Below are 18,368 nucleotides of genomic sequence, written 5' to 3' on the forward strand. Positions count from 1 at the left end.
AATAATAAGGTGATATAATCTAATCAGAAAAGCCTTTCTTAAACCATTGAAGTCTTTTTGACTGGCCTCTAGATACATGCTGGGCTCATCCGTGTGAGGCTTGCTTGTACCTCGCATTTCAAGGGACAGTGGTTTGTACTGGAATGATCTCTGTTCTCCATTCTATTTTAGGTTTAAGATGGTTGGGGGGGGGGGGGGGGGAGCTTGTTAGGGCTAAGGTACAGAAAATATGTTTTTATGCAATCATGTAACCAAACCCGCCACGTAACTGATGATGTAGACAGATGCATCATGCATGATGGCTAAATGAAAAGAATATTTGCTTACAATGGTGTTTTATCCATCAGTGTGGGCAATGTTTTTTATCTCCTGTTGTACAGAAGCTGTCACAGGGTGTAGCATGGAAGATGATGGAAAAAAAAAGAGCAAACTATTTTTTATCTGTGGTTAGTGCTGATATTTGGAGAAACACAGTTTTCCTTATTTTTCAGCCTATGTGATTTGCAGAAAATCATGCATGTCAGTAATTCAAGCAATAATTTTTGCATTGTCTCTCTGCGGATCTACAAATCTTTGTGAATAAAAAAGTATGCCGTTTTTCAGTTCACCAGATTTGTGAAGTAGTTAACTCATGTAAGTTGGTATGAAGTGGAACAAAATAAAATCTATTCTGCAAGCAGATATAAAAGTAGTTCCGTCAGCGTTAGGTATTCTATACTTGCAATCAGCATACTAAGAAATAGGATTGAGATCTAACTCCTGGAAAGCGGCTTCTTTGTAAAAGAGCAATTACAGTATATTAGCCAATTTTCTGTGCAACATTCATTTTATGAGGATCATGAGGTTTATACAACAGTATATACAGCAGGTACCAGATGGACTGACTGATGGTTGATAGGTTTTTAACTACTTTAACTTTTAATGGATTGATTATAATATAGCTGCTAATTTAAGAGGAACTCCAGGCAAATAGCTAAAATCTGAAGATGAAATTACATAAAGTATAAGAGAGCTGTTCTAGGCCTGACTAAACTCATGCACCCCCTGATGTAAATATGATTCACCCCTTACTGTCAATACCACACCCCTTCCTGTTTAAGAATCACCCTGTCATATGCAAGCCACACCCCTTCCTCTTTAGGCTTCACCTTTTTCTTTTAGAGCGCCACCTCTTCCTCTCTGTATATTAAACGTGCCCATCAGTGCAGCTTATCAGTGTCCATCAGTTATGCTTCTCAGTGCAGCCTCATCAGTGCAGCTTATCAGTTCCCATCAGTGTGGCCTCATCAGTGCCCATCAGTGTGGCCTCATCAGTGCCTATCAGTGCCACCTCATCAGTGCCCATCAGTGCAGCCTTATCAGTGCCCATCAGTGCAGCCTTATCAGTGCCCATCAGCACAGTCCCATCAGTGCAGCCTACCAGTGCCATCTCATCAGTGCCCGACAGTGCAGCCTTATCAGTGCCACTTCATCAGTGCCCATCTGTGCAGCCTTATCGGTGCCCATCAGTACAGTCCCATCAGTGAAACTTTATTAGTGCCATCAATGCAGCCCTATCAATGCTGTATATCACAACAGAAACTGAAGTGGTATCACCTATGTAGTGCCCAAGAGGTATAAGAATTGTACCTGTAATGGGCTGGAGCTTCCCCCTCATCCTCCTCTCTCCTATCGTTGACACAGAGCCCGGGCTGGGAGTCGGGAGGAAGTTGTGATAGATGGGGTATAAGGATGCCACTGAGGAGGGTAGGCAGAGCATTTGGCTCCGCCTCCCCCAGTTGCTAAATGCAACTGGTCTGGCCAGTCACCGGCTGTTTTATGGGGGCGCCAGTCCCTGCCCCCCAGCCAAGTACACCCCATAACTGGCGCCAGTCCCTGTCTAGTCACCACCAATAACAGCGCCACTACAGCAAGCCGCCGGCCGGGACTGTTTTTGTGCAGGAGGTGGAAACCGGAAGGGGGGGGGGATTTTTCATGTGGGGGTTGGCTTTTTTCTGCAACCTGCAAAGTGCCACCCTAGTCCACTTATCATGCCCTGTCTAATTCAGCACTTTCCTCTTTTGACCCGGCTACTACAGAAGAGATTATTAAACTTTTCTCAGACACCCATCTGCCCTGGACCTTGTTTCCTTGCAACTACTGCAATATTCCTCTTGCTCTATCCTATGCTCTTTCATTCACATTTTCAATCTTCCCCTCCCCTCTAAAGCATGCACCCCCCCCCCCCCCATACTTAAAAAAACCCCACTGGACCCAACCAGCCTGAACAACTTAAGATCCATCTTATTGCTCCCATTTACCTCTAAACCTTTAGAACACCTAATATACAACCTAAGCTCTTACCTCTGTAACAACAACCTTCATGACCCCTTACAGGTCTGAACTTTTTCCATTTTCGCAACAGGACTACCGAACCTAACGGCCCAATTCTATTTATTAGTATACAAACGTTTCACAATATCTGTGATACCAAATATGACTAATAAGAAATCTCTGAAATACACACTGTCATGTCAGACAGAGATATTCCAGAGATTTACAATATAGTAGCACTCTTCAAAGAGATAGAGATTCTTTAAATTCTTGCTTAGTACATTCAAGATCATTTTAATGATTTTACAATGTCACTTAAAAAAAGATAAGGAAAAATAATGCATATCATAAGTTACAGAAAAAGGCATTGCAAAGGAAAAGAGCTAATATTACAATATAACATAAAAAAGATCAAGATTTAAAGTACTTAAAGCGGAGTTCCGGGCACAAAATCGACCTAATCGATTTTGTGTCCATCCGCTTGCTCTTCTTCATATGAAAAGGAATTGGATAGTTACGGTTATTTTTTTTTTTTACTTACCTTGTAATTGCAGATAGAAATACTCACCTATTTTCCACTTCCTCCCTCTGTGGCCGCGACCCACGCCGTCACTTCCGGTTTGCAATGATTCCTGGGAGCTGAACATCATCGCTCCCAGGAATTAATGCCACGGCACCGGCCCCGCTCGTCACTTCCGGTGCGACGCCGCATTCCCTGCTAAACAGCTTCTGGGCATGCCCAGAAGCTGTGGAGGAATGCGGCGCCGCACCGGAAGTGACGAGAGGGGCCGGTGAAGGCGCATTCTGGGAGAAGAAGACGCAGAAGAGAACGCAGAAGAGGATCACGCTGGCTTCAGCTGCCCACAACAGAGATGGCAACGCTGGAGAAGAAATTTTAAAAGTGAGTATTTCTTCTTGCAGGTGAGTGCGAACCGGGACAGATCAGAGGCTAGCCATTGTGGAATGTACTAGCCCTGACTGTCCCGGGGGTATGTTCATTGAAAAAACGTTTCTGTGCCCGGAACTCCGCTTTAAACTGCTTGCGTCTTTGAATACCGACAATGTTCATAAAATGGGGCATAAAATGGATCAAAGTCCTGGCTCTCATAAAGAACACTCTTGGTTGATGTTCTTGATTGATGGTAAAGGAGTGTTCCAGGTTATTTGTGTACTTTCTAAAGCACATTTGTCGAACACAAGGCCTGTGAGCCGATTTCGGCTAACCAGGCCTTAGTATGTGGCCCTTGCACTAATTTTTGCAACCAGCACGTGTCATAACTCCATTCTGCTACCTCCCGCTCTTGCCCTCAGCTCCAGCTCCAGCTCCAGCTCCCACTCTGTGCTGTCATTTGTAAACACAGAAGCCTTCTGTGTTTACAAGGGACAGCATTGCTCTCATCAGCCCCCAGGTCTAATAAATCCCTGTTAGCACTCAGTGTGGGGAATGATCTCCAGAGAGAGAGAGAGAATGAGAGAGAGAATGATCTTCCTGTAATGCGGGGCAGAGCCGCCTGTACAGGAAGGCTCTAGGGTCAGGCCAGGTAGGAAAGAGAAGATATGCGAGGAAGCTTGGGGTGGGTTGCACACTGTGCAATGTGCATAGCCCACCTCTGAATGCTGCACTCTGTACATAATACATCCCTAAACCCAGCACTCTGTATACAGCGCACCCCTTAGCTCTGCACTCTGTGTATAGGGCATCCCTGGAACTGCTCTCTGTACATAGCGCACCCCTAAACTCTGCACTCTATACATAGTGCATCCCTTATATCTGCACTCTGTGGATAGGGCACCCCTGAAATCTGCACTTTGTATGTAGCACACTCCTGAACTCTACACTCTGTACGTAGCACACTCGTGAACTCTGCACTCTGTACATAGTGCACCCCAGATACAACAGGACAGGACCCGCAATGAAATGGAGTCTGACACCCCTGGTATAGATGATGTCACTGAGCCCCCCTCTTACCCAATTGCAAGATTTAAAAGGTGGGAGGATTAAAGGGTAGGAAGTAGGAGTGCTTCAATGTTACCTATACTTCATCAGCCACTCCTTTTCTTCCACTTTTCTAATGATATCAATATTGATATAATTTTATTGGTTCATATTTTATGCAATATGTTTTATATTTTTATTCTGTAGGTAGACCTATTCAGCTAGAAACCTATATTTAATGTTCTGCAGGCTAAACTATTTTATAAGGTATATAAACCTGGCCTAATAGGTTATTAACTTGGAATAGCAAAAGTTAATGATGTAATTACATAAGTCAGGTTTCCACACAACCTTTCCAATTCCAATAAAACCAGGATCTATTTTTACAATCCAGACCTGTGTAAACATACGGTGATGGTATAAATGATGGGTCTCATTAGTAGATCCCTTGTTAATAGTATTTTTCTAATTAATGCTTTTGCAGCATTGTAAAGTGGTTGTAAAGGTAAAGTTTTTTCTCCCTTAATGCATTCTCTGCCTTAAAATAAAAGATGTTTTGCTCCCACCCCCAAATACTTACCTGAGCCAGATCTCAATCCAGTGCTATGTCTGAGAGCAGCAGTACTGATCTCTCTATATCCTCACAGTGCTCAGAGGCAGCAACGGGAGGGAGCCATTGGCTCCTGCTGCTGTCAATAACATTCTGTGTGGAGGGAGCAGGAGGCAGAGACAAGCCATGCTGTGTGAGTCAATAGATGCACATAGCCAGGCTCAGGATGGAGCCAGCATGAGTGTCACCATAGCATGCGGCTTGCTATAGGGCACTTGGAAAGGAGGAAGAGCCAAGAGCGCTGGTAGGAGACCTCAGAAGAGGATGTTTGTGGTTGTTCTGTGCAAAAACATTGCACAGAGCAGCTAAGTGTAACATGTTTAATATTACAAAAAAAAAACTTTACAATCATTTTAATGGCAATTCCTGAGCTTAGCTAAAGCTATTTTGAAGTGAACCATTTATTCATGTTATTTGTTGGAATGGAATTCAACATGTTTGTGGCCTGAGTGTATCATGATACTATAGACGACGGATTTGAATTTAACTTGTGTTGCAGACTGGCAAATTCGTACAGAATAAGAGCATTCGAGTATTTCTGAATCAGTTATGGTGGTGCCCAGACCTTGATATTTTCATTTATACCCTCACATTTTTGTAAATATTTTATTATATATTTTCATGTGACAACACTGAAGAAATGAAACTTTGCTACAATGTAAAGTAGTGAGTGTACAGCTTGTATAACAGTGTAAATTTGCTGTCCCCTCAAAATAACTCAACACACAGCCATTAATGTCTAAACTGCTGGCAACCAAAGTGAGTACACTCCTAAGCGACAATGTCCAAATTGGGCCCAGTTAGCCACTTTCTCCTCCCCGGTGTCATGTGACACGTTAGTGTTACAAGGTCTCAGGTGTGAATTGGGAGCAGGTGTGTTAAATTTGGCGTTATCGCTCTCACTCTCTCATACTGGTCACTGGAAGTTCAACATGGCACCTCATGGCAAAGAACTCTCTGAGGATCTGAAAAAAAGTATTGTTGCTCTACATAAAGATGGCCTAGACTATAGGAAGATTGCCAAGACCCTGAAACTGAGCTGCAACATGGTGGCCAAGACCATACAGAGGTTTAATAGGACAGGTTCCACTCAGAACAGGCCTCGCCATGGTCGACTAAAGAAGTCGAGAGCTTTTGCTCAGCATCATATCCAGAGGTTGTCTTTGGGAAATAGATGTATAAGTGCTGCCAGCATTGCTGCAGAGGTTGAATGGGTGAGGGATCCGCCTGTTAGTGCTCAGACCATACTCCGCACACTGCATCAAATTGGTCTGCATGGCTGTCATCCCAGAAGGAAGCCTCTTCTTAAAGAGGAAGTAAAGTCAAAAAAAAAATCAGAGAAAAAAAAAGCCCTGTAAAGAGAAAGGCATAATGAGCTAGTATGCATCGCATACTAGCTCATTATGTAGTACTTACCTTAAAACGAAGCCCCCGCCGTGCCGCCACCTCAGCGACAGGACAGCGACATGTCCTGCCGTCCTGCTTCCGAGTTCGCGTCCTCCGGCCATCTGATTGGCCGGAGGCGCGATTACATCACTCCCGCGCATGCGCGCGGGAGCCGCCGTTCACGGCACTGAGCTCTGAAGGAACGGCACGGGTGGCCGTTCCCTCAAAGCGCCTGCGCCGATGACGTCATCGGCAGTTTGCGCTGTAAATATCTCCTAAACGGTGCAAGTTTGGGAGATATTTATAGCACCTATAGGTAAGCCTTAATATAGGCTTACCTATAGGTAAAAGTTATACAAGAGGGTTTACAACCTCTTTAAGATGATGCACAAGAAAGCCTGCAAACAATCAGACTAAGGACATGGATTAATGGAACCATGTTCTGTGGTCTGATGAGACCAAGATAAATGTATTTGGGTCAGATGGTGTCAAGCGTGTGTGGTGGCATCCAGGCAAGGAGTACAAAGACAAGCGTGTCTTGCCTACTGTCAAGCATGGTGATAGGAGTGTCATAGTTTGGGGCTGCATGAGTGCTTCCAGCACTGGGGAGCTACAGTTTATTGAGGGAACCATGAATGCCAACATGTACTGTGACATATTGAAGCAGAGCATCATCCCCTCCCTTCGCCGGCTGGGCCGCAGGGCAGTATTCCAACATGATAACGACCCCAAACACACATCCAAGATGACCACTGCCTTGCTAAAGAAGCTGAGGGTAAATGTGATGGACTGGCCAAGCATGTCTCCAGACCTAAACCCTATTTAGCATCTGTGGGGCATCCTCAAACAGAAGGTGAAGGAGCGCAAGGTCTCCAACATCCACCAGCTCCATGATGTCGTCATGGAGGAGTGGAAGAGGACTCCAGTGGCAACCTGTGAAGCTCTGGTGAACTCCATGCCCAAGAGGGTTAAGGCAGTGCTGGAAAATAATGGTGGCCACACAAAATATTGACACTTTGGGCCTAACTGGGCCCAATTTGGTAATTTTCACTTAGGGGTGCACTCAATTTTGTTTCCAGCGGTTTAGTCAATAATGGCTATGTGTTGAGTTATTTTGAAGGGACAGCAGATTTACATTGTTATACAAGCTGTACACTCACTACTTTACATTGTAGCAAAGTGTTATTTCTTCAGTGTTGTCACATTAAAAGATGTAATAAAATATATACACAAAAATGTGAGGGAATACTCACTTTTGTTAGATACTGTGTATATATATATATATATATATATATATATATATATATATATATACACTCACCGGCCACTTTATTAGGTACACCTTGCTAGCACTGGGTTGGTAACCCCCTTTTGCCTTCAGAACTGCCTTAATTCTTCGTGGCAAAGATTCAACAAGGTGTTGGAACATTCCTCAGAGGTTTTGGTCCATATTGACATGATAGCATCACACAGTTGCTGCAGATTTGTCAACTGCACATCTATGATGCGAATCACCCGTTCTACCACATCCCGCTGGATTGAGATCTGGTGACTGTGGAGGCCATTGGAGTACAGTGAATTCATTGTCATGTTCAAAAAAACTGTTTGAGATTATTTGAGCTTGGTGACATGGTGCATTATCCTGCTGGAAGTATCCATCAGAAGATAGGTACACTGTAGTCATAAAGGGATGGATATGGTCAGCAACAATACTCAGGTAGGCCGTGGCATTTAAATGATGCTCAGTTGGTACTAAGAACCCAAAGTGTGCCAAGAAAGTATCACCCTCACCATTACACCACCATAACCAGCCTGAACTGTTAATACAAGGCAGGATGGATCTATGCTTTCATGGTATTTACGCCAAATAATGACCCTACCATCTGAATGTCACAGCTGAAATCAAGGCTCATCAAACCAAGTAATGTATTTCCAATCTTCTTTTGTCCAATTTTAGTGAGCCTGCATGAACTGTAGCCTCAGTTTCCTGTTCTTAGCTGACAGGAGTGGCATCCGGTGTGGTGTTCTGCTGCTATAGCCCAACTGCTTCAAGGTTCGATGTGTTGTGCATTCAGTGATGGTATTCTTCATACCTTGGTTGTAATGAGTGGTTATTTGAGTTACTGTTGCCTTTCTATCATTTAAAAACCATAATTTTAGACCTTCTGCCCATTCTCTTCTGACCTCTGACATCAATAAGGCATTTTTGTCCACACTATTGCTGCTCCCTGGCTATCTTCTCTTTTTCGGACCATTCTATGTAAACCCGAGAGATGGTTGTACATGAAAATCCCAGTAGATCAGCAGTTTTTGAAATACTCAGACCAGCCTGTCTGGCACCAACAACCATACCACTTTCAAAGTTTCCTAAATTTCCTACCTTCCCTATTCTGAAGCTCGGTTTGAACTTCAGCAAGTTGTCTTCACCATGTATAGATGCCTAAATGCATTGAGTTGCTGCCATGTGATTGGCTGATTAGCAATTTGTGTTACCAAGCAACTGAACAGGTGTACCTAATAAAGTGGCCAGTGAGCTTATATATATATAATTTGGATGAAACCAGTCAGCTCCCAGGTTTTATTGCCAAAGCTTAACCAGTTCTGGATCGCAAGGTTTTACCCCCTTAATGACCAGGCCATTTTTTGCGATTCGGCACTGCATTTTTTAACGGACAATTGCGCGGTAATGCAACACTGTACCTAAATAAAATTGATGGCCTTTTTTTCCCATAAATAGAGCTTTCTTTCGTTGGTATTAGATCACCTGTGCTGTTTTTATTTTTTGCGCTATAAACAAAAAAAGAGCGCAAATTCTGAAAAAAAAAAAAAAAAAACAATATTTTTCACATATATATTTTTCACATATATATTTGCTATATAACATTCCCAATAAAAAAAAAAAAAACCGGCCCTGGCCCCATGGTTCAGCTTCCACGCTGCCTAATGAGGGCGTGTATAGGCACGTCGGTTCACGCAGCCGAGCCAGCCGCAGTATATCTGCGGCAGGCAGTCCGCAAGTGGTTAATTGAACAAGCTGATGTTAGAAGCTGATTGGCTTCTATGCAGAAGTGAGCCTGATTTTGCAAGCTCCAGTTTTAGTAAATAAACCCCATAGTGTCTAGATAAGTGTCTCAAATAAATAAACAAAAGAAAGACGCATTTATAAAATAATGCTTTATAGAGTGGAAGTTAAAACTTTTTTTTTATATTTTGTTCATTTATGTACTGTATAATGCATAGTATTCTTTTTAAAGACTGAATATTTGATTGCATTGTATTTGTATTTCCAGGAATACAATGCTGGAATTGTCATCACTGATATCACTATGAGAATGGCCACTTTAAAAAACACTGACCGCAAAAGCTTTGAGATCACCACTCCTTTTAGAAATTTTTGGTATGTATAACTTGGCAATTAAATTCAGATATGGTGTAGTAAATTAATGTGATTCTGCTATATTACTGGGTTTCAAAATGTAAAGCAAACCTGTCACATGTTAACAAAATGCAAAGTAACTCTGCTGCTGTATATAAGTCATACCCAAGAGCTACATGCTACATTTAAGGCCCGTACACACGTACCGATCGTCGGCATACAAACGTCGGTGGACGAAGGATCTGCCGATTGTACGCGTGTTAGTATGGTGCCTCCGACAGATGTCTGCGCACAATCCGCGGACAAAAGTCTTTCATGCAAACATGAAAATATTTGTATGCCGACACCAGAACGGACGATTGTTCGCCTGTCAGTACACAATTCGGCCGACAGACCGCAGATTTGCAAGACTGGGCATGCTCAGAAAATAGAAAACACAGGGAAAGTTAACCATTACATGACATCACTTCTGCAGTCGGCGGACAAAATTCTTGTGCTGTCCTTGTGCTGTCTTTGCACTTTTCAGCAGACACCGACATCCCGGGGAGAAAAGAGGAACATTTGTAAGCCGACCATCGGTACGTGTGTACGGGGCTTTAGAGTGCATGCCTACCTCACCAGTGGGTTTTATCCCTGTAATCTTCCATGTGGGGTACAAATGTGCACACTCCCTCCCCCCATCCCAACATGCAGTGCAGGGTGTCTGAGTGCTCTCATATGAAGACAGCATGCCTTGCTCTTTGCAAATATTGGCTCTTGGAAAAATGCTGTTTGGCAGCAGCAGCACATTGGAAAGGCATGACTTGGCACCCTTTGTATAATGTTTTCCAACACCCCTCAGAAAATGAATTATGTTTTATGTAAATATTTTTTTGAACATGCAAATACTGATTTTTATTAGATATACACTATATTGCCAAAAGTATTGGGATACATGCCGTTGAACACACAAGAACTTTAGTGGCATCCCAGTGTTAGTCAGTAGGGTTCAATATAGAGTTGGCCTACCCTTTGCAGTTAAAACAACTTCAACTCTTCTGGGAAGGCTGTCCACAAGGTTTAGGAGTGTGTCTATGGGAATGTTTGACCATTCTTCCAGATGCACATTTGTGAGGTCAGGCATTGATATTGGAGAGAGAGCTTGGCTCACAGTCTCCACTCTAATTTGTCCCAAAGTTGTTCTATCGGGTTGAGATCAGGACTCTGTGCAGGCAAGTAAAGTTCATCCACCTCAAACTAGCTCATCCACACTATATTTTCAAAAGTATTGGGCCACCCCTCTAAATCATTTGGCGGCGGGTGGGATTATGGTGTGGAATTGTTTTTCAGGAGTTGGGCTTGGCCTCTTAGGGGACTCTTACGGCATTTAGCATGAAATTGTCAAAAGACATTTTTGACAATTTCATGCTCCCAATTTTGTGGGAACAGATCGGAGATGCCAAGTTTGGGGTGGAGGAACTTGACTGGCCTGCACAGAGTCCTGACCTCCAGCTGATAGAACACCTTTGTGATGAATTATAGCACAAACTGCAAGCCAGGCATTCTCATCCAACATCAGTGCCTAACCTCACAAATGCACTTCTGGAAGAATGGTCAAACACTCCCATAGACACACTCCTAAACCTTGTGGACAGCCTTCCCAGAAGAGAGTTGAAGAGGTTGTAGCTGCAAAGGGTTGGCCAACTCAATATTGAACCCTACGGACTAAGACTGGGGTGCCATTAAAGTTCATGTGCGTGTAAAGGCAGGCCTCCCAATACTTTTTGCAATATACTGTATTAAAGTATGAAGATATATTTCAGAATGCATAGCACCATGAGCCAACATTCCCTCGTGTGATGTCAGATAGAGTGTGGTATAGCCATGCCTCCCAACTTCTTGAGATGGGAACAAGGGACACCTGTTAGCAAAAGTATGTAGGCATAAGACACACCCCCTGCCACTCCCCCTTAAATGAGAATTAACCAAAAATGTAGTTAAACCTATAAGTACATTTTATACCACTACTATTCCTTTCTACTGGCTTTTGACATTTATAAATGCAGAAATTTAGAAATTGGATGAAAGGTTTAGCACTGGGAAGCACTTTTTAAAGCATACATATTGCATTTTATATACAATTATATAGATCAGACCAAAATAAGGGACAAATAAAGAGGAAGGAGGGACAGAGGGACATTGTTCCAAATCAGGGACAGTCGGAAGTTATGTATAGCTCCTGTCACTTTCAGCTAATGACAGCCCACATCTGACTCGATGTGATGTAATGCTGATGGTTTTCTAGTTAACAGGATGTGAGATTAGGTTCTGCTTTATGTGGAAAGGACACCAGGGGAGATGGGGTCTCTTGTGGGCAATAAACCCATCCCCCTGAAAAAAAGTTAAAGCACAGAAGTTCACCTGCTTCACATGTTCACCACCAGGAGCAAAATATATATTACTATTTTTCATTCCCCTCTTCTTTTCTTTAACCACATCCCGCCCGCCCTATAGCAAATTGACGGCGGGATTGTGGTTGTATTATCCTGGCCGGACGTCATATGACGGCGGCAGGATAATACAGCTCTGCGCGCCCCCCTGGGATCGGTAATGCAAGGTGTCAGTCTGACTCCCTGCATCTCCGATCTTGGTAAAGAGCCTACTGACGTAGGCTCTTTACCATGTGACCAGCCGTGTCCAATCACGGCTGGTCACATAGTAAACAGGAAGAGCCGTTGATCGGCTTTCCTTAGTTCGTGCCTGACAGATAATTGATTACCAGTGAAGACCCTCGGGGGGGGGGGTGCCACTAGAACCACCAGGGATGCCCACCCATGACCCCAGGGATGCCCACCTATGACCCCAGGGATGCCCACTATGGCCACCAGGGATGACAATCAGGGCTCAGGGAGCCCCCCATTGCCCTCCCCATCAGTGCTGCCCGCCAGTGCCCTCCCTATCAGTGCTGCCCACCAGTGCCCATTATTGCCATCTATCAGTGTCGCCCACCAGTGCCCATTATTGCCCACCAGTGCCGCCTATCAGTGCCCATTAGTGCCCATCAGTGCCGCCCATCAGTGCCGCCTATCAGTGCCCACCAGTGCCGCCTATCAGTGCCCATCAGTGCCACCTATCAGTGCCCATCAATGCCGCCTATCAGTGCCCAGCAGTGCCGCCTATCAGTGCCCACCAATGCTGCATATCAGTGCTACCTATCAGTGCCACATATCAGTGCCACCCCATCAGTGCTACCCCATCAGTGCCACCCCATCAGTGCCTCCTCATCAGTGCCTGTCAGTGCAGTCTCATCAGTGCTCATCAGTGCAGGAAAAAAATTATTTATTTACAAAATTGTATAACATAAACAAAATGTTTTTTTTTTTTCAAACTTTTCGGTATTTTTTTATTTGTTTAGCAAAAAGGAAAAAACCCAGAGGTGATCAAATATCACCAAAAGAAAGCTCTATTTGTGGGGGGAAAATTACATAAATTTGGTGTAGGCACAGTGTTGCATGACCGCGCAATTGTCATTCAAAATGCAACAGCGCTAAAAGGGGAAAATTGGCCTGGGCAGGAAGGGGGTGAAAGTGCCCGGTATTGAAGTGGTTAATCACCAGTCATCTATTCGAAAACAAATCTATCCAATCATCTTGTAGTTTGCAAACTAAAATGCTCTCCTTGCCTATGTGTTTCTGGTGCACACACTGCAATACCAGTTAGTCCACTCAAGCTAAGTTGATCAAACTATGAATTATACACAGATCCAATGTAGGATACTATGTTGTCTCTAACAAGGGTCTTCTTGCACTGTGTACTCTTTTTCTGGTAACATAGCTTATGTCATACACTTCTCACTATAGATGTTTTTCTTAGCTCACTTGTTAAGGGGCACTAATCATGAACTGTAACCATATTTTGGTACTTGGTGCATACTTGCCAACTGTCCTGTTTTTGCTGGGACATTCTCGGAAAAAAGGAGCCTGTCCCGGGTAATTCACATTGTCCCGGCAAGTGGTCGTTAATTAGGCTGCCCGTAAATGCCTGTTGCGAACAGCTGGTGCCCATAAAAAAATGGTTGCGGGCCGACATCGTAACTGCGTATGCGCCATTCCGATGCCTGCTGGGCTCGGAAAAGCTCGTACAAGCATGCGCAGTTACGTAATGGTGCCGCCTGGTACCATTTTTAAATCAAAGGCACTCATTCTCGGCAGCGCAGAGAAGGACCCCTGGAGACAAGTGCAAAAATCTTATGTGCAAAAATATCTGGTAACATGACATGTGAATAAAGTGTCAAATATGCTCAGGTGTGACCACACAAAAAATGTAATATGTATATATAAATAAAGTGCAAGGTGTAAATAAGTACGATAAAACCTAATTATACCAGATAGTATAATTAGGTTTTATGATACTTATTTACACCTTGCACTTTACTTATATGTACATGTTCCATTTTTTGTATGGTCACACCTGAGCACATTTGACACTTTAGAATTGCAGGGAATTGTGATGAGAATTTTAAACTTTAGGCAGAAGTAGTGCAGCTGAATGGAAGAATTATTCCAACTCTGCTACTTGGGCCTTAAGTTTGAAATTCCGTTTTCAATTTCCGGTAACTCTCTCTTTATTGAGTAGACCCTATAATCTGATAATAAGTTGGTGGAGATTAATTATGTAAAGTGGGTGGAGCTTTCGGAAGTGGGTGTGGTAAGTAATTGATAGCTGTGCTGCAAAATGTCCCTGGAAATTTTTTTTCAAATGTTGGCAACTATTTTAGTGTATTTTATTGCTTAGCATTTTTCTACCCTAAAGTGTGCTTTATTAATTTAAAGACAAAAATATCATCATCATCATTATCAGTGTTTTGCATAATAGTGTAGCTGATGAGTTCTTACCTCATTACTTGCCTGTGGTAAAGGATATTTGTATTGATTACTAACTAGCAATGGATCTTAATAATGTATATCCTTATTAGATACAGTATAAGGTTTGGTGTTAATGTTTTATTTTTTTTTTCAACTGTATTGTGATCCCTAATTATAAATAACTGGCCTTGTGTGTTTATGGGGTTAGTGGTGCTGTAAATTACATTGAATGGTTGGTAACTTTCAATCATTTTGTTTGCATAGAAGAGCTCTTTTTAAAATATTTTCCTAATATCCAGGGGCAAGTTTACTAACTTTTTCTGAACTTTTGAGATGCTTTTGTGTATATGTGGGTTTATTTATCAAAATAGTGTGTAGCACCCTACAGGTAGGTGCTAGGTAAAGGTATAGTGGGCCTTGTCTGCCTAACAGCAGGGCTGTGATTTATTAGTCAGGTTGTCATGGTTTCCAGGTGTGCCTGCTGAAGGGGGGAGTCTCCCCACTGGCTCCTGTGAGAGGCTACTCATAGGGCGGTTGAGGAAACCGAATCAGGGGACACATCCAGGCTTGTACTACCCCAGAAGGCAGATTATGCTGCAAAGGATTCTGGGAGTGGGTATAAGTTTGGGGGTGGCACATGACACCATGTCTTTGGCGGGAGCAGAGTCCCAGGAGGGAGAGAACGGCTGTCTCTCCTCCTGTCTGAGGAAGTGGATATCTCGGGGTGTCGCCTGATAATCCAGAGAGTGCTGAGTTGAGCTGAGGGGATCAGGTGTGCCGAGAACCAGCGGAGAGCGAGAGGGGTCCAGTCCCAGGAAAGCCTACACAGGTCGTGAGTACTGAGGATTGCCACTGGGGGGTCTGCCTGAAGAGTTAAAGGAGACCACTCCGGAGGAGGTTCTGGGATCCAGTGCAGCTAGCTGAAAGGGGGTACCTAGGTTGAGGACCCTGAATAGCAGAGGGGGTACATAGTCAGTGGACCCTGAAGAGCTTAAAGTGTAAAGGGGACACCTGTGGTTTGGGCCCTGAAGTGATAGTGCACAGTGTGAAGTGTGCCAGTTGAGAGTTGCAGCAGTACAGGAACTTACAAGGAGTTTCTCAGCCAGTGCAGTGCTGGAGGGAGCCATTCAGTGACTCTGAGCTATTGTAGTGTTACAAGTCAAGCAGTTCTACAGTCATGGATCTTCTGGACAAAAGTCGAGGATCCAGCACAGTTTCAGTAATTACACAGTGTTCAAGCGTCAGGGAGCGTTGGCTAGCGTCAGCTGGCGTCAAGACAGCGCTAATAGACATTTTTTCCAGAAAAGTCCCACAACTGTATCTAGTTGAGCCTAAAGGATTATCCCACTCATTCCCTTCTCCCATACCCTTAAATACAATAAAATCACAAAACAAAGATGCCAGAGTTGTCAATGTCTCAGTGCTCACACCCAGGGCCACAGCTCACAAGGGCTGGAGGGGTAACCGGTACCAATGGCAGACCCACATCAGGCCACATGCCTGGAAAACCTGCTACAAGTGTAAAGTATATTAACTAATGTGCAGCGCTTACGATGGATTTGGTTCTGGTGCAACACGATGGTTATGCGTTTTACTGCCTGTTTAACCACTTGATGACCAGTGACGTACTGGTATGTCACTGGTTTGGGAGGATGATATCTCGGTCATCATTGCAGCTGCCGTGATGACCGAGATATCATTTTTTTTTCAGTGGGCAATTTTCATTACTATAAATGTAATCCTAGTGGCCAAGAAGCCACTGAAATGCTTTAACAGGTGGAGGAAGGGATTGAGGAGCCTAGTAAGGATGCCACCAGTGGCATCTGCTTTCCCGACCACAGTGAGAAGAACTGATCTTGTTCTTCACATCTGGTTTAAATTTTTTTGTTTACAAGCCATGCTGGCATGTGCACAGCTGATTAAACCACTCATGATTTTATCTGTTGCTTTGAAGGCCAGAGGAGAGATCTGGGGTCTCACATACCCCAAATCTCTCCATAAAGATGACCTGTCATGGCCCATGCTTTCACAGAGGTTGGTGTTTATGCCTTGTGATAGCAATAAAAGTGATAAAACAAAAAAATGTAAAGGTATAGCGTAAAAATGAAATAAATCAAAAAATAAAATGCAAAACGCCCCCCCCCCCACCCATATATGTACGCAAAGGCGAACGCATGCGTCGGTCCTGCATGCATATGTAAATAACGATTGCACAACACATGCGAGATATCACTGTGAACAGTGAGAGAAATAATTCTAGCACCAGACCTCCTGTGTAAATTTAAAGTGGTAGCCCGTAAAGGCTTTTAAAACGTCATCTAAAGATAATTTAATATACCTTAGTTTGTCGCTATTCTACGCAATTTTAAAATGTGACATGTTTGGTATTTATTTACTCGACGTAACATCATATTTTATATTTTACAGAAAATTGGGCATTATATTGTGTTTGTGTGAACTAAAATTAATTAAAGTGTATTTTTCCCAAATAATTTGTGTTAGAAAAACCACTGAACCATGTGTCATAAAAATTGCAACACTTACCATTTTATTCTCTAGGGTCTCTGCATAAAAGAAAAAATCATGTTTGGGACCTCATATCTTTGCAACACAATGTGCAGCGCTTAGGATGGATTTGGTTCTGGTGCAACACAATGGTTACGTGTTTCACTGGCTGTTTAACCACTTGAGGACCAGTGACGTACTGGTATGTCACTGGTTTGGAAGGGTGATATCTCGGTTATCGCTGCAGCTGCATTGATGACGGAGATATAATTTTTTTTCATTGGGTAATTGCCTTCTGTATAAAAGTAATCCTAGTGGCTAAGAAGTTGCTGAATTCCTTTTACAGGTGGAGGAAGGGGGTCTTCCTGCCGCCACCTTTACCAGGCTCTCGTGAGAGATTGAGGAGTCTAGAGGAGACATGAGAAACATGTCAAAATGTGACATGTTTGGTATTTATTTACCTGACGTAACATCATATTTTATATTTTACCAAAAAATTAGTATTATATTGTGTTTGTGTGCACTAAAATTCATTAAAGTGTATTTTTTCCAAATAATTTGTGTTAGAAAAACCACTGTACCATGTGACATAAAACATTGCAACACTCACCATTTTATTCTCTAGGGCCTCTGCTTAAAAAAATCATGTTTGGGGTCTCTAAGTAATCTTCTAGCACATTTTTACACTTATTTGAGAAGTGTCAGAATAGGCCTGGGGTCAAGTGGTTAAATAACCAGTTTATACAGTGCCTTGCGAAAGTATTCGGCCCCCTTGAACTTTTCGACCTTTTGCCACATTTCAGGCTTCAAACATAAAGATATAAAACTGTAATTTTTTGTGAAGAAACAAGAAGATGGTTAAAACTGATGGGAAGATGGATGGAGCCAAATACAGGACCATTCTGGAAGAATACCTGATGGAGTCTACAAAAGACCTGACACTGGGACGGAGATTTGTCTTCCAACAAGACAATGATCCAAACAATAAAGCAAAATCTACAATGGAATGTTTCACAAATAAACATATCCAGGCGTTAGAATGGCCAAGTCAAAGTCCAGACCTGAACCCAAATCGAGAATCTGTGGAAAGAACTGAAAACTGCTGTTCACAAACACTCTCCCTCCAACCTCACTGAGCTCGAGCTGTTTTGCAAGGAGGAATGGGCAAAAATTTCAATCTCTTCGATGTGCAAAACTGATAAAGACATACCCCAAGCGACTTACAGCTGTAATCACAGCAAAAGGTGGCTCTACAAAGTATTAGCTTAAAGGGGCTGAATAATTTTGCACGCCCAATTTTTCAGTTTTTTATTTGTTAAAAAAGTTTGAAATATCCAATAAATTTTGTTCCACTTCATGATGGTGTCTCACTTGTTGATTCTTCACAAAAAATTACAG

At 43.0% G+C, this 18,368-nt stretch overlaps 1 protein-coding gene across 1 annotated transcript in view; it reads left to right on the forward strand.

Annotated features, from left to right (window-relative positions):
• ARAP2 (ArfGAP with RhoGAP domain, ankyrin repeat and PH domain 2) overlaps positions 1–18,368 on the forward strand; it is a 570,354-nt gene that overhangs the window by 211,605 nt on the left and 340,381 nt on the right. The window contains exon 10 of the mRNA XM_082248393.1: positions 9,536–9,642. Within this exon, the coding sequence (XP_082104519.1) occupies positions 9,536–9,642 (107 nt within the window). The remainder of the gene's footprint in view (positions 1–9,535; positions 9,643–18,368) is intronic.

Source organism: Pelophylax lessonae (genome assembly GCF_965119305.1).
Source record: "Pelophylax lessonae genome assembly, chromosome: 1".
Lineage (NCBI taxonomy): Eukaryota > Metazoa > Chordata > Amphibia > Anura > Ranidae > Pelophylax > Pelophylax lessonae.